This window comes from Aquila chrysaetos, chromosome 6, assembly GCF_900496995.4.
Source record: "Aquila chrysaetos chrysaetos chromosome 6, bAquChr1.4, whole genome shotgun sequence".
NCBI classification, from domain to species: Eukaryota; Metazoa; Chordata; class Aves; order Accipitriformes; family Accipitridae; genus Aquila; species Aquila chrysaetos.
Window position 1 is genome coordinate 12,878,728 of NC_044009.1, and position 22,477 is coordinate 12,901,204.

Below are 22,477 nucleotides of genomic sequence, written 5' to 3' on the forward strand. Positions count from 1 at the left end.
ATTCATGTAATATGATGGGCATACAAGGGTAGAAACAGGGAATTAGCAAAGCACTGATGTACTCACGGCATTTGTCTTTGATGTTCCGCACAAGCGCACATTGCTTTAGAAAATAAAACGAAAGTGAGGGAGAAAGGGAAAAAAAGAGATATGTGACACAGCCAACAAAAGAGTATTTCAAAACAAGAGAGTAATTGTGCCAACACTTACATCTCTGGATTCTCCTTTATCGCCTTTAAGTCCCTGTTTAAAAAATAAAGAAAAATTGAGTGCAATGTGTATTTTCAGAGTGCCTCATGAACCCAGTTGGAATAATTGTTTAACCATGGGTCATGCAGAAGCTAAGGGAAAACCTGCCTGTTTTCAGTCGTGTTTCCAGCAACAGGGGGAAATGTTTTCCCATGTGAGGAGTAAACCTAGTCGAGGCCAAACCCAAAAGGGACATTTACAATGCTCTAGGTTCATGTGTAAAGCAAGCCAAGTCATCTTGGCCTATCTACGTCAAGGATTTGGTCATGGACCATATCCTGTGTGTGGTGATAAATGATAAAGAGCTGAGAACTTCCTAGAAGGAGCTTTAAGTGGCATATTGCCATGGGGAAATCCTAGTGCCTGATAAGAGCCTGTATCTTGACTTTTTCCTTCTGTTATGCATTGCGGTTAGAAGAAGGGGGGAATATTTATCAATGATAAACAGCTAGTTAGGAATTTATAGAGACACATCAAAGACAAATAAAGAGGAATTTGCCCAACTTGAAATCAGCAGGAGATGGTGATGTGCATATATTTCAAGCCCTGGCACCAACAGGGACTACCTCATTTCTCAGAGAAGCAATGAGGAGTTTCTGCAGGGGGAAATCCAGAGGCTCCATCAGCAATGCAATGAACACTTACAGATGGTCCAGGGTATCCAACCTCTCCTTTCTGACCGGGTGTCCCAGGATCTCCTGCATTTCCCTAGAGAGAGAGAGAAGAGAAGTCCTCTCCATGAACATCTGCAGGAGGACTCCCAGGAGCATGGATCAACACTTGGGGGAAAAGGCGTGTGCATCTTTCAGGTAGTTCATGCAGAAGCAAAAAATTATGTCATGGTCCAACTTACTCTGCGGCCTCTGTTTCCTTTAGGACCAGGGCCTCCAGCACCACCGCGGTCACCAGGTCCACCCTGGTTGGGGAAAAACCACAAACAGTAGCTCTAAATCTGCACAGGACCATAGGGAAAGGCTACATTGCTTGGAAAATAAATGCATAGCTCATGGGCTGCACCGTACCTTGGGCCCTGGGTAGCCTAAGAAGCCGCGTTCTCCCTGAAACAACATGAAGGTTTAGTTGAATATGGTTTAGAAAATGAACCTGATTTTGCAGGCAGATCTGTAACAACTGAAGGAATTAAATGTTGGAGGGAAAAGAGAGAGAGACTGCAAATTAATTTTTCAATTTTGTTCCTCATATGATTAATAAAAAGCAAATAGCCACTCTTTTTAAGGTCTGGTTGCTCCTCTAAGGATAATTACAACTGTAGAGGAGCTGTCAGAGATGCTGGCGCATTGTTTTCAAAGTCCCACAGACATTCATGGGGCTCTCTGGCTAAAAGGTACAAAAACATTATGCTTCCTCCTTGGAGAAACCAAGACAAGGGCAGAGGGGAAAGTTTGAAGAGCCTTGCCTGATTTTTCTCACCAGGGTACACATAGGGCTGATTTTTGTCCCTCTATGTGTCTGACTTCACCTAGGCTCTGCCCTTGCCTATCTGCACTGGAGACCTTGGCTACTTCCTTGTCCATTGTAACTCATGTTGGTAGATGGGCATGATGAGCATACACCTACCTTTCTGCCTTTAGGACCTGGGCCACCAATTCCATCTCGTCCATCATCACCCTAAAATAGGAAAGCCAAAGTCATTAATATGCAGTCATATGCGAATATCTTAAACCTCACAGATCCAGCAGCATCAATAGAAAGAACCCACTGATGTCACAGGCCTTTGAGAAGTCCTTCTGTAGATGAAATTATTGCAAGAAAAATAAAAACAAAAAGGTGGTGCCAAAACTACAAATGAAAACCTGCTTAGTATAAGCATATAATGTGTAAAACCCAGGTGGAAGTCAGCAGTGGGGAGCAGGTTAGGAGGTCAGTCAATGCTAAGGGTGTACTTACAGCTCTGTCTGACTCAAGCTTGTCCTCCCTTGCTTTGCGCAAACCATTTTTTCCTCAGTTGGCTCCTCATTATACAGAGTAATGAGAATTAGGCCCCATAAAAGCGCTCACTTACTCCATACATCCTTTTTATAGGTTGCTTTGGGCTAGCACATGGGGTCAGCTCAGGGTGTCTACCCACACCTCATGCAATGAGCTGGGACAAGGCCAAGAAACTCCGGACAGCCTCTGCCCTGTGGACTGATCTCTGAGATGTTAAAAGTCACTTTTCAAGTGAATATGATTCACCTCCTCAGAGGGACTACCCTTACCAACTCTGCTTATGCCAGCTGAAGACATAAAGCTGATTTCCCTCTCTCATATTGTAGTATGGAGGATGCAAAGTCTGTAGGGGAGCTAAACCCTCTGCTACGAAGGGCTGCGGCCCATTTCCCACAGGAGACAGTTTAGCCCAGCATCCTTAAAGGTGTGAATGCACGGCCACACTTACCATCTCTCCTCGTGGGCCCTGCTGTCCATTTGGCCCTTTGAGTCCAGGGTTTCCAGGCTCACCCTGAAAACAGAAGAATCTGTTAAAGCATGTGCTGAAACTCCAGGCAGCTCTGAGCCTTTCCCATCCCATCGGCACTGGTGTCTTTACATAGACCAGTCTGCAGTGGTCCTTGCAGCAGAAAGTCATGGCTGGACCTACACAGCCAGCAACGCTACAAAATGCTTGCTCTTTAGTGGGACCTTTAGTGGTTTCAGGAAAGGTGAGCAGTGGGACATGGGAGACCAGTCAGCTTCCACCACAGAATGGTGTTTGCTTTTTTAAAAATACTGCAAAAATAAAAGCTCCCAAGCTCTGGGGATTTTGCCAGTGCAAATGGGCAGTGGAGCAGACATAGAAATGAACCAGTGTGTGTGAATCTGGAGAGATAAAACCATACAGAGGGTCTGGAGAGATCCAACACAACCACCTTCCCATGTGGGCATGGACTGGGAATCTGCCCTGGAAAATCACTTGGGAATCTCAGTTACTAAATTACTTTTGCCTCTCTGTTCAATGAAACAGGAGCCTAATGAAACAAACAGAGCACAGACCTTGCTCTACTCCACACTGTGCAAGCCAGTGAAAACAAACTAATTTCGCTCCAAGAGGTTCATCTCAAGTATTTTTTTAAGCTCACTCCTATCCAGAAGCTTTTCATTGCTGTTTTAGTTGCTGATGCCCAATGCTCATGAAGACATACCTTTCGTCCCAGGGGACCGATCCTGCCCCGCTCTCCTGGGGTTCCTGGTAGTCCACCACCGGCCTGGAATGGAAACAAGGAGAGGCATGTTGGCAACATGTCAAGAAAACTGGGTGCCAGAAACTAGGGGATTGAGTGACCATAGAAATTATGTATTAACTACCAGGGCTGGTGCCTCTCAAAGCACCTTAGGAAATTCAGAAGTCTAATTGACAGTCAGGAAGAGCTGAAGGACCAGGTCAGTTCAATGCAAATGTCAGCAGCAATTTATATTGTCCCTAGAGAACCCCCCTGAGAAATGTGTGAGGGGGAGGGGCAAAGTCCTGCTCAGGATAGGGAAATGCAAGATGTGTCTGGCTTTATGGCCATGAGTCTTGCTGGGGTATGCAGAAGGAGGGAGAAATAAATGCATGGGGGCCCTCCAGCAAGCATGTGAGATGACCATGCTCTGGCTTCAGAAGTTGAAACATCATGGAGGATTCCCTGCCAGTCACTCAGGGATGTTCTTTAATTAAGATCGCAAACTATAATGGGCCAAATGCTGAAGTCCTGACCCCTTTGTGGTTGCTTTTAACTCTTTCTCTTCTGTAACTCTTGATCAAGAAATCCTTAGCGTAAGTTGAGAGGAGAATCGTACTAGAAGGGTGTGTTATAAGAGAGTGAATCAGAGCTGGAGCCCTAGAGAGGGGGAATGGAAAGACACATTGGCTGCATCTTATTAGCTCAGCGAGATGTTCTTGATAAGCATAGTTGGGTGAGAAGCAGCAGAAGGGTTTACCCTGGGTCCAGGAATGCCCTGCTCTCCTCTTATGCCTGGCGTGCCAAGCTGGCCAGGCGGACCCTGTGCAAGGAAAAAGAGAGATTGTGTCAACACATATGGGCAGAAACACACCAGTGCTACACAAGATCACAAGGGAAAGCAAACGCTATTGTGCCTCAGAGATGGTTTTCAAACATGTCATAGCTTGGCTGGTGTGAATGCAATGGCAGGCTTGATGTCCCAGGGCAGGACAGCCAGGCCACAGCATACCCAAAAATACCCAAATCCTGACAGTCCTCACGGCTGAGACTCTTTGAGGAAGCGGCTGTGATGAAATAACGCAACAGCATCATGAGGTAAGACATTTACTTTGCTGTAAGCTCACTGACCTGTGGTCCTCTCATGCCTTGTTCTCCAGCTGGCCCTGCTTGACCGAGTGAGCCCTTGGTACCCTTGAAGTGCAAAATAGGACAAAGCAGGTTAGCATGGGGGGGGTGGTCAACACCATGGGGAGGGAAAGGAGATCTCAGGGCATTTACAGCTGCATAAAGAGCAAGGAAGAACAGTTGTTTGGGGATTTTGTTTGGCAGAATATGCTTATAACAGAGAATGTGCACAGAACTGGCGGGGTAATTTGTCTCCTGCAATCAACAGGCATCAGTCTCCTTTATGCTTTGGCCCCGTTACATTGCTCCAGCAGCACACAGAGACGAAGCGTCTGACCAGGGAATGCTGCAGAGGACGGGCAACCCCAGGCATGTGGATGGCTGGTTTTGCACCAAATCCAGCAAGGAGCATATGGGGAGATGAGCCTGAGGAGGAGGAGAGAAATTTGGAGGAGAGAGGAGGCAGAGAGGAAGAAGCAAAGCCTGAATGTCTCTTCTTTTGGTACATCCCTCTGGGTGCCGTGGCTGCTTGGCCGGTGGCGTGGCAGGAGCCCCAGGTGTCGTCCCCATCACCACTTACCTTAACTCCTATCGGTCCCCTTCGTCCTGTCATACCCTGCAAATGGAGAAATTATGAGGCTTGTTAAGCAAGTATGTAAGCACATGTTTCTCTATTGCTTTTAGATTGGTGTATTGCCACTTCTTGTAGTCCAAAATTACATTTGAATAGTTTGAACTACTGGGGAGAGGGAGAGAAAGAAATCCACATGGCCAGCTCTCTTAAATCAAACTTTGGCATGTTTTCTCCTTCCTTGCAGCCCCCAACCCTCCACCACATAGGTGAGTTGCTCCCTCACACATGCAGGAGCGTGCCACAGTCCCTGGACCACATGCCCCAAGGGACAGGTGGCAGCAGAGCAGCAGGTAACACATCCTCAGCTGTCCCAGCTACACCAGCTCCAGTTTGGTTTTTGCCTTTTAAAAACCAGCAGCCAAATGCAGATGCATATGCCAGAGTAAATCAAGTGTAGCTCCACTGATCTGAGCACTGAGTTACTTGCATGGGAATAAATTAAGGATTAGACCTTTAAAGTCTATACAAGCCAGCAAACCACCAGGCATTTTCCTTTTGAGGTTTGGTGGGGGTCTTTTTGGTTTTATTTTTCAGGTTGAACTCCTGACACTTGTGAGACAAAATACGTGGGAAGGCAGGAGGGAAAAAGTTATTGTCAGTCTAATCTTGGCCCCCACTGACTGCAGGTCTGGCAGCTCACCTTCCTCCCAACTCCACCGTCTTGGCCGTCCAGCCCCACTGGTCCTGGTTCTCCCTAAAGCAAAAGCAAAATTCAGGTGAGAGCCCTGAGATGAGCAGGCACTGGGAAAACAGGTTCCATTCTCAAAAAATGGGTCCTTTCGCACTCTCACACAAGTTACTTGATATTCCCACATCGGTGGAAATCCCTCTAACAACTCACGGAGAGTTTCCATCAAGTTTCTGAGCTAGCACAAGCCGACATTCCCATTCTTTGGGAAATGCCTTCTGACAGTTTAAGATGCATTTTTATTCTGAGCTGATATGAAAAGAAATGGGTTTTGAAATTTTCCAAGGAGCATGTGGGGTTTTTTTTTTCAAAGATTTCAGGTGAATCAGGATATTCAGATTTGGAATCATCTAAACAGTTCTTTGCTTTTGTATATGACCCGCAAGAACATATGAAGTTAATTTCCAAGTACAAACTTGTTTTCAGTGACAATATCCCAAAAGGCATTGTAAACTAATAACTAAAAAAAAAAAAAAAAAAGCACTTTTTACACAAAATATCTTCTAAACTGATGTCTTCCCAGAGAAAGTTTTGGTTACAAACCAACAACATTTTCTAGTGGAAAAATATTCCATCTAAGGCACGATGAGTTTAAAAAATTTGCACCTTTTTGGCAGCATCCTTTTTTCTTACTTTTTCTGTCCCATCCTATTGTAAAAACCAAAAAAACAACAAAAGACAACAAAGAAACTTTACCATTGGTCCAATTTCACCCTTTTGGCCTCTGGATCCCCGTTGAGTATTATCAGCTCCTGAATCTCCCTGAAAGCAATAGAGCAATAAGAAACATCTGTGTAAGTGGGACATGAAAGTCAGACATCATAAACTGCTCTGCTATAGCTCAGAACCAACATTACTTTTCTTTTTTCCTTTTTTGACTGAATTAGATGAAGTATTATTGGTGTTTTCAGACAGACACAGCTTTTCAACTGAGAAATAATAATATTGAAGAGGAGGAGGAAGGGAAATTTTAATATAATGAAACAGTGATTGACAGGTTGGTATCAAGAGGCATGTGTTACCCACGTGTCATCTCTGAGTCCTTGCTCTGTCACTGTACCTGCCACTGTCAAGGGGCATTTAATAAGCCTGAGTGCATGCTTGCCGATGACCTCCAGAACAGGTAGAAAGTGGGTGAAAAATCAAGAAGATGCCTTAGCAATATTTACCGGGTCTCCACGGAGCCCACGGTCACCTCGTTCTCCTCGTTCGCCTTTGATTCCCTTATCACCCTGCAGAAAGAGACGGAGAGTTAGCGAGAACAGCCCTTGCCTGCTGAAAGCATCTCTGCTGCTGCGTACCTCTGCCCAAGTCCTCAGCCTCAAGGGGAGTGTGATGGCTTTCCACCCTCCCCTGGCTCAAATCCACCTTTTCACCATCATTTAGCCCCATCGTAAAAGTGACAAAAACCTACCCTCCTGCCGGAGTATCCCTTCTCTCCAGAGGATCCGGGCAAACCTTTGTCTCCCTAAAAAAGAAAAATACTTTAGAATATTTGCTACTTTCAAGGTGCTTCTTAGATGCTTCACTGAAACATCTCATTATAAAGAGAAAAGCAAGTAAAATGACTGACCTCTTCTCCATCAATGCCATCCAGACCCATTTCTCCCAGTTCACCCTGCAGAAGAGAGGCGAGGGGCAAATGCTCACTGAGGGAAAGGGGAACAAGGAGGGGGATACCAATGCATCCATAAGTTCACGCTCATGGCCATGGCATAAGGAAATAGCTCCATACCTTCTCTCCTGGGAATCCCCGAGAACCCTAAAGAGATCAGAGAAGGGAGTTACTCCACTTTTGCCCAGTTCATCACTGTGGGATGTGGTGAGCAAGGGGGGCTGTGCTTGGTGGCAGACCCAGAGCCAGGACCAGGGCAGGACAGCCAGGGCGTGCTGCACCAGGGTTTGACTGTCCCTTATTTCTCTTATACCAATTTTCTTCTTCAGCTGCCTCCTCAACACTCGTGCCAAGACGAAATATGCGCATCATGGTGTTTAGCTAGGTGATCGAATAAAACAGCTTACTCCTTAGCCACAACTCTTTCTCCACTGACTTTCTGTTCTCCCTGCACCCGTTTTTATATTAATTCAGATCCAGTCTCGGTGCCTTTGTCCAAGGCTGGACAGCTTTTTAAAGAGACTCAGTATCTCAGCTGCAACTAATGGGCTTGGTTCACGCACTCCTCTGCTCCTTGCCAGAGGACCCTATAGTCAGAGCAAATGGTAGGAAACATCCCCTTAATATCGCTGAATATTTCCCATAAATATTGTACATTTCACCACCTTTTCTGGCTTGTGGCACGGCTGCTGTCCTGAACCATTTGCTCAGCGTTCCTCTTCAAAGCAGCGGCTGTGTCTCACTTCTCTCCCTCCTCCCCAACAGCAGATTTCCATCCACATGCTGTCCCAGCCCTGGGCCAAGACACGCACACATCACTTCTTGGTGTTAAGAACAAATCCATCTCTTCTTACATCTTTTCCCTAGAGCCAGACTGCAGAAAATAAATCAGCCTGGGTCACTGGGCTGCCCTTTTGCTCTTCATAGCAATTCTAAAGCCATGACACCTGCTGAAAGCCTTGGTGCTTGGCCAGGTGGACATCACCACTTGAGTGGACTTGGCAGCTGTTGCGTGACATCCCAAAGCAGCAGGAGTTGCCCTTGGTGGAATCCCACCAGCTGGACTCTGGGTCTGCTCCATGCAGGCTCCTTCCGCACATACCTTGGTTCCTCTGTGCCCGGGGCATCCCTGGAAACCCTGCGTCCCGTTCACTCCTGGTGGTCCACGCTCACCCTGTTGCATGGAGGGTAAAATGCAATGGTCAGGGTTTCCCTGCTGAGTGCCTTTCTTCAACTAACTGCATGCATCAGCAAGCACAGGAGGTGGCTTGGAAGCACAGGAGCAAACAGAGCATCAGGGTTTGAAAGGTCAATGCCCGGCCACCCCACTGTCTTCTGCCCGCAACCTTCCTCGTATAGAGACCAACTGCAAGTCTTCATCACCGAGAGAGAAACATCCTTCCCAAACTCTCAGCTATGGAATAGCTTTATAAAACTTCTCCTTCAAAAATAAAATGACAAGACAAAACCCTCAGAGCTCTGCATAGATGTCTAATCTCATCCTGACCTTAAAGCCCCAGGAAAACATTGCATCGCACGTGATATCTGACAGCAGCGTTTGGCCTCTGCCTGTGCTATTGGAAAAGCGATGAGCACCACCAGCCCCTTGGCCCCAGCTTCACCTCCCAGGCCTGATGCGTGGGGAGTTGTTTTCTCCAGGGGTGATGTGGGATTCATGAAGTAAGAGTTTGGATAAAACAGTGCTAGTAAGAAGTCATGGGACTCATGTTGTCTGCCACTGTGATGGATAGAAACACCCCTTCTTGGTCCCATTCTTGGACTAACTCAAATCTTTCAGCTGCATTTGGTATGGATAACTTTGGCATAGGCTGCAGCTTTAATGAAGTTGGGGATTTTATTGTGCTCACAGGCATTTGGAACCAGCTGCAAACATTCCCACCTGCCTTGGAGGAATAGCACAGAGCTGGGTCACATCAAATAATGGGCGTTATTCCCCCCATCATGCCTTCTCCAGCTCTCAAGGAGCTTCTTACTGATCTTCTCCCAGGAGCAGCTGGGACCAGCAACTCAGGCCATTGGATGGGGGAAACACAAAGTTCTGCTTGCTCTCTCATGTAATCCATGCCCACATCCCCAGCAGAAAATATTTAGTGAAAAAGCCTCCAAACGCTTCAGTATGGTGAGGTCCCTTATTTCAGCAGTACCATGCAGAGCAGGAGCAATCACTCACCGGTCCTCCTTCATCACCAGGGTAGCCTCCATAGCCGAGATCACCCGTGGTACCCTAGAAGACAACAGAGATGATCCTGCATTTCTTTCATAGTTCTGTGATCTTCCTCTAAATTGATATTAAGATTTCCCTAGATTTGCCCAGAGCAGCTGCTTGGTCATCTGTGTAAACAATTTAATAAGAGAAACCATCTCCCCTTGACATTCCTAAACTGTTTCACCAGACGCTTCACTCCCTCCTTCCACCCACTCATCCCTGCCCTCTTGGTTGTTTTACAACACAGAAGCTGTGAGGAAAGGGAAGGAGAGCAGCTCTCAACTGCTGTGCATGGCCCAGAGCCAGTTTTAAAATGGGGGAGTAAGTGGAGATGACCTCCCTGTTAGCATCACCCATTACAATGCATGCAGCCCACACCTCACCCATTCAGCACCACCGTGGTGGACAATGACTTTGCACAGGGAGCCTTCATCCCCACATGAAGGGACCTACCTTTGGTCCTATGGGGCCTGGCACACCTCTGTCCCCTCTCTGCCCCGAGCACTTGCATGGGACCTTGCAGCACGTCCTCTCTGCGATGTTGTCCTGCAGCAAAATGCACATGACACCATGGGAAGGTGTTAGAAACCTGGCAGAGCCCCAACACCGTTAACTCCTGCAAGCCCTCAAGTCTGTGCAATGGCTCCTATGCCAAGCATAACATCAGCCTGGCAGCATTTTGGGGTCTCTGCCTCAAAACACCCACAACAGCAGGAGAAGGAGGTGTGTTTTGGCAGACCAGTTAGGTTGCATGGTTAGGAAGCAGCAGTCAACATTATCTTTTGGACATCAGAGGCAAGGGTTTAAATGGGAACTGTGTGAGGCAGAATTTGTAGAGAGCATTTAGTAGGAGATCAGTCCCCAGAGCGGTGCCTGTCACCAAAAAGAGCAATTTCATCTCCAAAGAAACAAATCCAGGCTGTGGAATAGGCCATGAGAAAGTCATTGCAATAAGTAGCTCACCAGCAACCCGCAGGCTGAGAACATTTTACAAGCACACAGCAAAAGAGGAAAAAGAAAAAAAAAAAGATAGATATGGATTCAGAGAAATCACAGCTTGGTTTTGCATCATCCAATAGGAAGAAAAAAGTTGCTTTCTTTGCCAAGTACATTGCTGGCTGCAAACATTTCCTGCCAGCTTTGCACATTTACATTTTGAAAGGATTTTCCTAGGCAACTGAATTACTTGGGGATGGGCTGAAGACTAGCTCTTAACCCAAAACCCAAGGTTCACTCCCAAGTGGCTGCACTTTGATTTGCAAAGAAGGGCCCAGGAAGGTTACCACAGGGATCAGTGGTTAAGCCCAATCTTATTAAATTTACTGGAAAAGGAGCTTAATGATGCTGGTAGCAAATGTGAAGCTGGGAGGAACTGGACATACCGAGGTTGATAGCAAATTAACTCAACAAACTCGAGAGGGACTACATACATGGGAGGGAAGAAAATCTATGAAGAAGAAAGAATAACTCCTTCATGTGTTAAAAGCATGTCTGAAATACAGGCAGTGTATCAACTCAGGGAAAGAAACCTAGAAAGCAGTCCTTCTGCAAGAGATTTAGCACTGACAAGGCATGACAGTGCATTACCCATAAGGTTAAAAAACACAACAGCATAAATGTGGGTGGAGGGCGGGCCTTTTGGCACAGCAGCTTTTGATGGCATCTTATCCCATCCCATTCGACCTAATCCCATGTTCTGTAGCGTCAGCTGGAGTAGGGCTTCTCCAGGAGTGGTACGAGATGAGGTAGCGCCATGATCTGCTCTTAACTTTACTTTCTGTGGCATCTGTAAAAAGAGCTGACGTGAGGTAGGGAGGGGAGAGGACCAGAGCCAAGAGAGTGTAATTCAGCCACGGTTCAGCCCCGCAGGAGATCCAGCCGTCGGCTTTCGTCCAGCATTACAAGGCAGTGCTGCCTGTGCCAAGTTACTTACGAGCTGCTCTGCCAGCTCGAAATCCAAGTCCAGCAGATTAACTCTGAGCGGTCTGTTGTAGGTGAACCCACGACCAAACTCCAGCTGCATCACTTTGTCAAAATTGCTCACTCGGTCCAGCCCAACGAAGATGAGAGCATTGACACCTGAGAGGGGGAAAAGCAGAAGAGGTTGCATGATGGGGCAAGGTACTCTGCAGAGCCTCCCCTGTAAGGATGGGTCATCATCTGCCTCTTTGACTGCAAGCAGAGCTTATTCAATTGAGAACAAGCATCTTTAAGCACATTCAGTGCAAGTTACCCACATGCTTAGGTGCCAGCAGGCAGCTGAATGTGACAGGAAGGCAACGAAGAACAGCAAGTGCATGTAGAAATCATGAAATCCTTATTCATTACTATCAAAAGCTGGTGGACTCATGAGAAATGGTTGTAAAATGGGCCTCATGTTAACATGGACCATAATCACTGCCTTGAAGAGTAAAAAAGTTACCTTCTGTATGCAAAGCAGACGAAGCAGCCTCCAGCTCATCTATCGAGTCATCTGCACCATCAGTAAAATGAATTATGACCTGGGAAAGAAATTTATGTCAGGACCCAGAACATTTCAGGTATGAAACACAATCACTGCAACCTGAAGGGCCTTCTTCCAAGGCATGCTTTGTCTGAGAGAAGATGGGGGAATTGCTGTGCCCTTTCCAGCCCACGAAGCTTTGAATGTCTGTGCCAGGTTTCTGTACATAGCATCATGCAAGTGTTTGTTGCACGAACAGGGAAACATCTGGAAAGCAGTAGTTTGCAACCAAGCAGTGCTCATGGATACCAGCTGCAGTGATGCTTAGCAATTGTCAGGACTGGACCTTGACAATGCAGGGAGAGTGCAGGAAACAAGTAGGGCTTAAGTGGCCAAATTTATTATGAATAAATTTATTTAATTTTTTTTATTATTATTTATTAATGAATTTACAGTTTCTTTACCAACTAAAATACGTCAGAAGTCAGCTTTCCTGGCCAACACCATCCCAGTGGCCTTGGTTTTGACTTACTTTGGTGCTGCCGGAGGGTGCAGATCTGAATTTGTTCAGGTAGGACTTCAGCGTATCTGCTGTGAGGAAATAGGGCCCACGGGTGCGCATGCCTTGAAACTTCTCGAAGAGCTCAGGCTGGTACTCGGAGAAGTCCAGTCCCTCCACGGGTCCCCCCCGAGCCTGGGCCATGATGGCTACCCTGACGTTGGGTGCCTGGTTGCCGGTGCAGCTGATCTTCTGCATCTGCGTTATTCTGTTCAGCACGGACTCAACTCTGGACTCCAGACCTCTCTGAGAATTGAATATATTTTGGCCAGGCCCAACATCTGTGACATCGAAGCCAAGTATCACATCTAAGTCGCAATCTGAAAGGGAAATGCAGAAAGAGAGGAGGGCAATACCGTTGAGCAATAAAATTGCTTTTCAAGTAATGACTTTCCTAATTATTCTGTTAGTCATTAGAGAAGACACTCTCTGCATCAAGAACTGCTGCCATTTGATACACAATTGCCTTCTACTTCCTTTCATCATAGCAATGATAACCTGGGAAAATCTGCATTTTATTAATTTTAATTTTTTTTTCCTGTGCAATTGTTGCATAGCATTGCGAGGAGCTGACTAAATCAAGCCCAACAGAAATTTTCATTTTCATCAGGCAGCCAAGACTGTTGCTTTCTCTCCACTGCATGAAAACCTGTCAGTACTTGCACAGTGTGCATGCACCTTCTGCCTGTGCTTGAAATGACCATCTTCCAGTCATGGGGATATAGAGGGAGGTGACAACCAGGTGACTGATCTCAAGTCCCTGAAAGGTGTAGCTAGGATTTATATGGGATAGCTGGGAATTAGGGCAGAAAGAGGCACTGAAGTTGCTCAGCCCAAGCTAGTGAAGCGATGCACGGTCTGCCTTTTGGCAGGAATATTTAGCGTGGGCTTGGAGCCACCCTGCAGCCAGTGAGCTGCCCGTTGGTCTGGAGCATGTAGAAATCGAACTCTTGGATGCCTTTCATCTAGATTTAATGTCTCCTAAACCTACGTAGGCTTTCAAACAGGGAGGTGTTTGAATTTTCTTTGATATTAATCACACTGGTGCTGCGTTCAGGAAGCACTCATGGTTACCACCAGCAGTGGTTTGCTTTTCCCTGCACTCAGTTTTTTATCTTGGGTGGAGCTGCTGCTCAGCTCAGAGCTCCTGTGGCTCTCCTTCAGCTTCTCCAGAGGTTCGGGAGATGCCTTTGCTCAACAGCCAGAGGGTTGAGCTGTGGTCAGTTGTGCTGGGAGTAGGACTTGCTGTACCATAGTAAGTTAAACCAGCTGCTGGGAGTCTGGTTTGACAGCAATACCAGCTCACTTACTCAGCCCAATTCCCCTCACTTGGCTTCTGAAGTAGCCAAATCATGGGATTCCTTCTTAAGGCAATTTTACCTTAAACTACAACTGCTTGTGCCCTAGCTTTTTCTTGTAAACTTGCCACGAGATCAAGCGGGCACCCCGAATGATCAGCAAGACGAATTCTGATTTCCAGCACACGATGCATGCCAGGGACTGAATGGCCAAGAAGTGCCATGATGGCACCTCTGCAGTGACAGTACACCAGTTGCTCACATGCTGAAACACACAAGCAGGCAGCTTTCGTACCAAAGGTTTGCAGCCTACCACCACATTCATGGAGGAGGTCTGAGCCCATGCTGCACCTCCGGCTATAGGCAAAGCACAAGAGCAGGCTAGACAAGCCATCAAAATGCATTTGATATTAAAAGCCACCCTCGGGAATGACCTGAGCACATTATGAAAGGATCGTGCCTACCTCTTGTAACGTCCGTCGTTCCTGGGCACAATTTCTCCTCCATAGCAGCTTCCAGCGTAACCAGGACCTGCTCATTCAGCTCAGACAGCTCCTGGACTGTGGACACTCTGAAACCTGTAGCGCTTTCGCTGGCCAGCCTGCTGACTTCCTTCAGGTCAATGTTTTTCACGCCGACCGCAAATACCTTGACGCCTTTCTGTGCAATTTCCAAGGAGGCACTCGGCCCATCATCCGTGGACTTCCCACCCGTGACGATGAAGGCGATCTGGGGCACCCTCTGGTCGATTCGGCTGCCAGCCTCTTTCACAAAGTGTTTTGCCTGGAGGTGCTTTATAGCTGCGCCAGTGTTTGCCACTCGGCCGCCTTTGTAGATGACTTTGTTGATGGCATCTAAAATCTGAGGTTTGGTGGAGTAGTCCTTGAGGAAAAACTCATCGGTGACATCTGAGTTGTACTGGGCCAGTCCTACCTGGATAGAGTCGCCATCCCTATAAATGGCGTCCACCACAGAGTAGACAAACTGGATGACTTCCTGGAAGTTATCTCTCCCCAGATTGATGGAGCCATCCAGCAAAAACACAATGTCAGCCTGCTTTTTGCCTCCTGAAAAGATCACAAAGAAAACAGTTTTAATAATTTACAGCATCTATAATATTTAAGATGCTTAGTGCTTTGTGAAGTAGCGTTGTGTTTCTCTCCCGTTTCTACCTTTTTAGTTTCATCGGTCTTTGGCATGATTTTACATCTGTGCAAGAAGAAAGGTTTTATACAACACTTATAACACTTCATACATTACTTGTTTTTGTGATAGACACCCTCATCTCATTTCAAATTTAATTCTGCTCTTTCCTATGCTCAAAAAAATCTTCAAAGTGTTCTTTAAATCAATGCGGCTAAAGGGTTGAGAATCGAAAGGTGTTATTATAGAACCATTTTCACATTACACAAATTCTATCTGTGCTCTGCCCAGAAAAGTATACAGGATGAATAGCAGCAGTCTTACCAGGTCCTAAATATCCAGGGGTTTCTGTTGTAGGTATCGGAAGCTCTTCAAGAATACTCTGCACCTTCTTTTCTAAAGTTGGGAGTCCCGTGAAGTCCTGTACCACAAGCACGCGCTCAGGATCATTGGTAATGATCTGCAGCTGGTCCCTGTCCACATTCCTGGCTCCAACACCCAGAGGTTTAATGTTCGTTGAAACAATCACATTAGCAGGCCTGTTCACGTCATCCTGGGACCGATCTCCAAGGATGACGATTAGGTGCTGAGGCACTCCATCTTCTATCCTGCTCCCTGCAGACTTGATGAAGTAGTTCTTCACCACGTAGTCGAGGGCTTTGCCAGCATTCACAGGGGACCCCCCTCTAAGCCTCAAGCGGCGGATGGCTTGCAGGACGGCATTTTTGGACTTGTGGGTCTTCAAGTAGAACTCAGGGAAGACATTATTGCTGAACTGCACCACGCCGATTCGCACTTTGTTTGGCCCAACTTCCAGCTGCTGAACAATTCTGCTGATGAAATCCCGAATGTGAGCAAGCCCATCAGGCCTAACACTGTCAGAGCTGTCAATGAGGAAGACTATGTCCTTTTCATCACCAGAAATATCTGCAGGGAAGCAAGAAGAGAGGAAATTATTTGTGTGCCAAGTCTTTGCTTAAGCTTTTCTGGAGGATTTCTGTGCTATCTGCTCTCATGTGATGTAAAACTGCACAGCATATTTTAGCCAACTTTAGGCATGGTGTTTCAGGGAGCCTCTCCAAAAGGGCTTGTGTGCAAGCGTGCATGTGTGTGTTAACAGTCTGCCTAATATTCAAAGCATGCATTACTCAGAGCCTTATCTGTTTCATTCATTAACACTCTCCTCTGGATTTGTCAATGTTTCCAACTTCATTTTGCCCCAGATTTAAGTCTCTTTCCTGTAGAGCTACTAAATGGGAACAGGCAATTGTACACATTGAGGTATTTGACTTGAAAATCAAAATAGGTAATGTATTTAGGTACTTGACTTGAAAATTGTAAGTTATAATGTATTTAGGTACTTGGGCAGAATTTCCATGTATCTAAAAGTTTCCTTCTAAAACTGTACATGTGCTACACCTTTGCTTTTAACTGAGGAAAACCTTGGTTTATAGAGAAGGGATGGAAAGGTATTTACACATTTGGGCAACATTTACTTGAATAGCAACCCAGAGGCAGCAGGTGTTGACAGAGCCTTACCTTCGCGGATTTCCACATCTCCCAGCAGCCGTCTGATTTGGTCCCCAGTCAGGGTTTCAATAGGAGTCAGCAGCTTCTGCTCGAGGCTGGGAAGTTCCTGGAAACTGGAGACTTGGAATACATAATCAGGACTCAGGGAAATCTGTACCATCTCCTCAGGATCCACATTCTTCGCTACTACCATGGGTGCCACGCCCACTTGTTTGACTTGGAGTGATGGGTACTCTAAGTCATCGTCGGACTTGCGGGAGGAGAGGATGACCAAAAACTGAGGGATGCCCTCCTCTATGCGGCTCCCGGAGGGCCGAGTGAAGATGGTCTTTGCCACAAACTCAAGGGCCTCCCCTACGTTCACCTGCTGGCCACCCTGCGGCCGCAGCTGCCTCACCGCACTCTGCACCTCGTCCTTGGTGGAGTGGGCATTGAGCAAGAACTCCACGTGGGGATGCTCGCTGAACTGGACCACTGAAATCCTGGTGGTGTCAAAGCCCACATCCAAGTTGTTCACTATCCTCTCAATGAGATCACGGATCAGGTAGAACTCCTGGGCAGCATAGCGGGAGCCGTCAACCATGAACACGACATCCCTCTTCACACCCGCTGCAGGAAAGAAGGCAGCAGTCAGAAGATGCATCAGGCATTGCTTATGAAGAGCAGCTGAGCTCATCATCTACATCACCGGCCCATGCCTTTGGTCATGGGGAGGATACTTATTGTTCCGCTGCCTGTGATGTCTCCTGGGAGCCACAGCAGGCAGCTCTGGGTTCAACCCAGAGGCAGGACCAGTCTGCTAGGCACATCCCCAAGCAGTGCAAGAGCAGCAACTTCCAGAGCAAAGGAAGCAAGAGGGAGCAGGGGAAACCTGCAACAATCATTCCTTGTGGGATCTCCACCCAAGGAAACGTAGCCTGGTGATGGCCCTTACTCAGGGCAGGTTGCCAGGCAGCATGGGGTTGTTTTACACTCAGTACACTTTGTCCTCTAGGAAAGCTTCTATCCTATTGTCCTCTCAGCTTCTGCCTTTCCAGGATGACTTTTTGCTTCCTAATAAAATGTTTTCTGCAGTGGTAGTTCAGGTCAGAGCCTGAATTATCACTGAATATCACACTGGTAAATGGGGATGGAGGAAAGCAGTCTGGCTCTGAAGGGAAGGAACAGATAGAGTAGGATGGTGGACTTCAGAGGGACTGATCTGGGGTGGGTACCCTTCATTCCAGGCATACGCTGGCTGGATTTCATTCCAAGCAAGACCAAAAATGGAAGATCTGATCCTTTTCCTGATGCCTGCTTCCAGTTTCCCTTCCCCCAGTGAATGAGTGTGGCAAATGTAAGACACGTCAGCAGGTCTTACATTTAGCAGAAAGCTGACCTTGATTTATAGTGGTGTGAAGGTGTCCCTGTAGCATCTAAATGATGCAATTTCCATTCCAGGAGGAATAGCATGGACTTAAAATCCATCAACTTAAAATAACATTAAGGTCATAGCATTCACTTTGTGGGTCTTCCATGTGAATACAACATGGACCACCTTGAGGGACTGGGCTTAAAGGTGGCTCAGCTTGATTACATAGGTCCTACCAACCCTAAGTACATCAACAGTAAGACCAAGATGGACTTGGAGTCTTAGCTGTGACCATCTTTGCTTTTCTCAGTTTGTGTTGCAACCATGATGTTACTAAACATCATATTTTGCCGCTGGCTGTCGGTGCACACACAAACATCTCCTCACCTGGGCTGGGTGATGTAAAAACCAGATCAGGGGCAAGTGACTCTATCTCTTTCTTGGTCAGCCGGATGACTCTGTTCGAGACGACCTGTTGCACCGTATCCAGCTGGCTGAAGTCAGGCACAGATATAGCAAAATCTGGGAGGAAAGAAATCGTCTGCAGCTCTGTGAGGTCGGCATTTCCAATCCCGATGCCGAAGGGCACCGTGCCACTCGTCTTCAGGACCACCGAGGGCCTCCTCACATCGTCCTGGGACCGGTCAGCGGTCAGCAGAATCAGGAACTGCGGGACACCCTCCGCTATCCTGCTGCCACTCGACACCGTGAACACATTCCTGATGAGATAGTCAAGGGCTGCTCCAGTGTTCAGAGGAGATCCTCCCATAACCTTCAGCTCCTGGACGGCGCTGATGAGATCTGCCTTGTCTTCGTGGGTGTCGAGTAAGAATTCTGGTTGTATGACATTGCTGTATTGTGCAACGGCGACACGGACCTTGTCACGACCAATATCCAGGCTTTCAACAACTCTTTGGACAAATGTCTTCAGTAGAGGGAAACCTCTTCTGACACCATCCGAGCCATCGATTAGAAACACCACATCCTTCTTCTCACCTCTCTCAACTACTGTTTGAGACAAGTAAGGGAAGGGGGGAATAAGTGAGATTCTCTTTTGCAGTGATTCTTATTCTCCACATAAATTGAACCGAAGGAGTACAAAAGCTCGGGGAGGGGGAAGCGAGGTGTCAGGATGGATGGTTCAGTTCCTTTGCCATCGGATGCAATCCCTGGTGAAGAGGCAGATGGGTGGAAGTCGGTGGAAACCGCAGTGCAACGCATGCCGTGCCTTACCCACCGAGTCATAGAATCATAGACCCATAGGAAATAGGGTGCCAAGGGACCCACGGTGCCATCTCCTACCTAAGGCTGGCAGAAGCCATCTGCTCCCAAGGGGGCTGGGAATCTGGCACATGGCTTTGCAATATGCAACAGGAGTCTGGGGCATCATGGATCTTTTGCTCCCAGAGAAAACTGAATTTCTGAACGAAATGGCATACTGCAGAGAAGGCGCTCACAAGGAGCCGGTGAAGAGAAGGAGAGAAAAGATTTTTGAGGTATCACTGAACTTAGAAATAGATAATCCTGCACATGCTCAGACAAAATAAGAATTTTTCTGGAAAGGACATCCAACTGAAAATGCTGAAATGCTTTTCTAAAATGCTAGACACTGAATTTTTTTTTTTTTTTTACTAACTTCAAGCACAAAAAAATGCTAATTGTGACTAAACATTCTTTTTTTAAAAAAAAAACAAGACTGTGAAACGTCAAAGATCAGAGAACCGTTGATGTGTTCTGCTATAGGCTAACAGAATTGCAAAGCTTTGGCTCAGCCAAGCAGAAAACATCACTGCCTCTCAAACACAGCAACTGATGGATGACATCCCCAGAAGTGCTGTTGGCTTTTTTATAGCAGGGTCAAGTAGGACAAGCAGGAGCATGATCCATCCCTCTGAAGAAAATCTTAAATATCTGCTTATGGATGCTAGACATATAAAGAATTAACAAGGGCAGTTGAAGTCTTAATGCAGACTTCAGATCAAGTTTATTATTTAAGAGGAATGTTGGAAACTTGGTGGGTTAATGCACAGGACTGGAATTTTAAAATACTTGTGTTGAGCAATACAGGTAGCAAGAAGGAGCAGACATTGCCTGGTGTATCCCAGTTTCATACACTTCCTCTAAAGTTTAGGAGCAGGGGAAGAGAGTCCTATCAAAAGTGTCTGGGTAGCAGATAAAGAAGAAAAAAATATGGGTGCTCTTATGAGGTGGCTCTCTTTTAGCCAAGAATACTAGGAAAAGTAGGTGGATGCACTATTTGTGAGCAATTAACACAATTATTCACAGCACTTGGTGGTCAAAGGGATTCCAAATTATCTTGACAAGACAGAAATGGTGTGAAAAGTGAGGATACAATTCAAGATCACTAGTTGCACTCGTCTATGTTGAGACAGAAGTTGCACAAACACGGGAAGGGCGATGACTCCACATGGAAAGGATGGGGTAAGAGATGACCAGAGGACACCATTCTTACACTATGGTCATTTGGAGCAGGCTGAAGTTGGAGGGACAAGAGTGAAAAGCTAGAAAAATCTACAAGACCTACAAGGAAAGATCGAATGAGCTAGGTACACAGCTGGTGACATGAAGGCTGAGACAAGACATACATGGCAAGCTTAAAGTAAATGAAAGGCTGTCACACAAAACACACAAATGAGCTGACATCTGTAACCTCTTGAGTTGAAGGAGATGTAAAAAGGCTTAAACTATGACTAGAAAAGCTGAGGTTTGACACTAAGGAAAAGTATCTACTGACAGAGATAAAAGCAATTGAGGAGATTGATTATGGAGGCTGGGAAATCTCCTCCACCGGAGGGTTTTCAGAACAGATTAGACCAATGTCAGCTGGTTCTGGACAAGAAGATCCCATTGGGGACAAGGGTATGTAGCAGATGGCACCCTGAGATCCCTTCCATCCCTACTTTTTTTTTTATGTTTCTATGATTCTAAGTCCATCTGCCCAGAGCTTTTACGGAGAGATGACGTAGATGTTATTACACTTTTCCTTGTCCCCACCTGCTGTTGGGAGACAGGTTAATTCTCAAATTAGGGCTGCCTCAGGAAATCACACAGCTGGACATGCATAATTCCCAGTTCTGCAGTGTGAATTTATAATTGTGGCCGTGTGATTCTTTTTACGATTTTTTTTTTATTCTTCAAATTAATCCATACTCATCTGCTGAGCTTGTAACGGTAACTGAGTAAAGAGCATCTAATTTATTGGTGTGTAGGTACAAAATGTAGAAACTGCCGTCATATCCTGTAAGAAATAACAGAGCAAGAGTGAATCCAGTGTGCTGCAGTGCTCCTTACTCCCTACCACTCCTCCAGAAAAGGGAGGATGGAAAGAGAAATCGAGACAAGCCTTTATTTGCTTCTTCTAGGCCTTGCCCAGCATTGCACATCAATTTATACAAGATCTCTGGGGCAACGACTCTCTTTTATTTCAGGTTTATACCATGTTTTACACACTGGTAACAGCACCTACTGCAACTCTTGCAGCCGAACAAAAGGCTTTTTCCTTACTCAGCTTTAGAATTCAGTTTGGACCTTAATGCTCTGCTGGATCAGGGTCTGACCAGAAGAAAATCCAAGTACAATAGCAGTTTCTACATAATTGTTTTAAACATCACCAGACACAATTGCACCAGTTACCAAATTGAAGGGGGGCATGTAAGTGGTGTCTTTCAGCCTCTTGGAAACCCTGGGGGTCCCTGTACCTGTTGGCTGAAGCTGAATAGTTTTCAACAGGTTGACTATGTTTGGCTGAAGCTCTGAAATCCGAGGGAGGGAGTCAACATTCAGAATGAATTGTGGGGCGTAAACGATCCTTTCCAGCTCTACGGGGTCAGCATTTTTGGCTTTGATAGCAAAGGTCACAACTCCAGCTTGCTTCAGAGCATCTGATGGTTGCTCCACATCGTCGGTTGATCTCCCAGCAGCAAGGAGGACCAAAAACTGAGGAACCCCTTCTTCAATCCTGCTTCCAGCTTCCTTCACAAACAGCCTCCTTATAGCTTCATCTAGCGCAGCTCCAATGTTCAGTTGCTTCCCGGTTTTTATCTTCATCCTTTTCACTTTGAGAAGCATGTCTTGCTTAGACGGAAGTTCAGCAAAGTCAAATTCAACTTGGATGGTGTCACTGAATTGAGCTACAGCTACTCGTGTGGCATCGGGACCCACGTTCAGGTCAGAAATGACTTTGTGTACAAAGTCCCGGACGGCAGGAAAGCTACCCAAGAGGTTGGCTGAGCCATCAATCAGGAATAAAATATCTTTCTTGCTTTCTAGAATAAATTCACAAATGAAAAGAGGGGAAAAAAAAGATATGAAGGCATTTTTCTTCTTAAACGTCATCCTAGAAACTTCTCTGCAAATTAGCTGGGTGTCAATATGCAAAGCAAGTGATTTTCATTTACCAAAGTGTTCAAACACTACAGGACTAAACAGTACCT

General features: G+C 46.3%; 1 protein-coding gene across 5 annotated transcripts in view; it reads right to left on the reverse strand.

Moving 5' to 3' along the window:
• Positions 1-22,477, reverse strand: part of COL6A3 (collagen type VI alpha 3 chain) — a 63,657-nt gene that overhangs the window by 16,892 nt on the left and 24,288 nt on the right. For all 5 annotated transcript variants that reach the window (XM_030018412.2, XM_030018401.2, XM_030018408.2 and 2 more), the window contains 28 exons: positions 21,743-22,309; positions 18,411-19,031; positions 16,682-17,281; positions 15,467-16,069; positions 14,464-15,066; positions 12,675-13,021; positions 12,122-12,200; positions 11,633-11,778; positions 10,153-10,245; positions 9,664-9,717; positions 8,575-8,646; positions 7,593-7,619; positions 7,431-7,475; positions 7,272-7,325; positions 7,027-7,089; positions 6,554-6,619; positions 5,810-5,863; positions 5,116-5,151; positions 4,539-4,601; positions 4,168-4,230; positions 3,390-3,452; positions 2,648-2,710; positions 1,828-1,878; positions 1,272-1,307; positions 1,103-1,165; positions 895-957; positions 211-243; positions 67-103 (listed from right to left, as the gene is read on the reverse strand). In XM_030018412.2, coding sequence (XP_029874272.1) covers positions 67-103; positions 211-243; positions 895-957; positions 1,103-1,165; positions 1,272-1,307; positions 1,828-1,878; positions 2,648-2,710; positions 3,390-3,452; positions 4,168-4,230; positions 4,539-4,601; positions 5,116-5,151; positions 5,810-5,863; positions 6,554-6,619; positions 7,027-7,089; positions 7,272-7,325; positions 7,431-7,475; positions 7,593-7,619; positions 8,575-8,646; positions 9,664-9,717; positions 10,153-10,245; positions 11,633-11,778; positions 12,122-12,200; positions 12,675-13,021; positions 14,464-15,066; positions 15,467-16,069; positions 16,682-17,281; positions 18,411-19,031; positions 21,743-22,309 — 4,665 coding nt within the window. The remainder of the gene's footprint in view (positions 1-66; positions 104-210; positions 244-894; positions 958-1,102; positions 1,166-1,271; positions 1,308-1,827; positions 1,879-2,647; positions 2,711-3,389; positions 3,453-4,167; positions 4,231-4,538; positions 4,602-5,115; positions 5,152-5,809; positions 5,864-6,553; positions 6,620-7,026; positions 7,090-7,271; positions 7,326-7,430; positions 7,476-7,592; positions 7,620-8,574; positions 8,647-9,663; positions 9,718-10,152; positions 10,246-11,632; positions 11,779-12,121; positions 12,201-12,674; positions 13,022-14,463; positions 15,067-15,466; positions 16,070-16,681; positions 17,282-18,410; positions 19,032-21,742; positions 22,310-22,477) is intronic.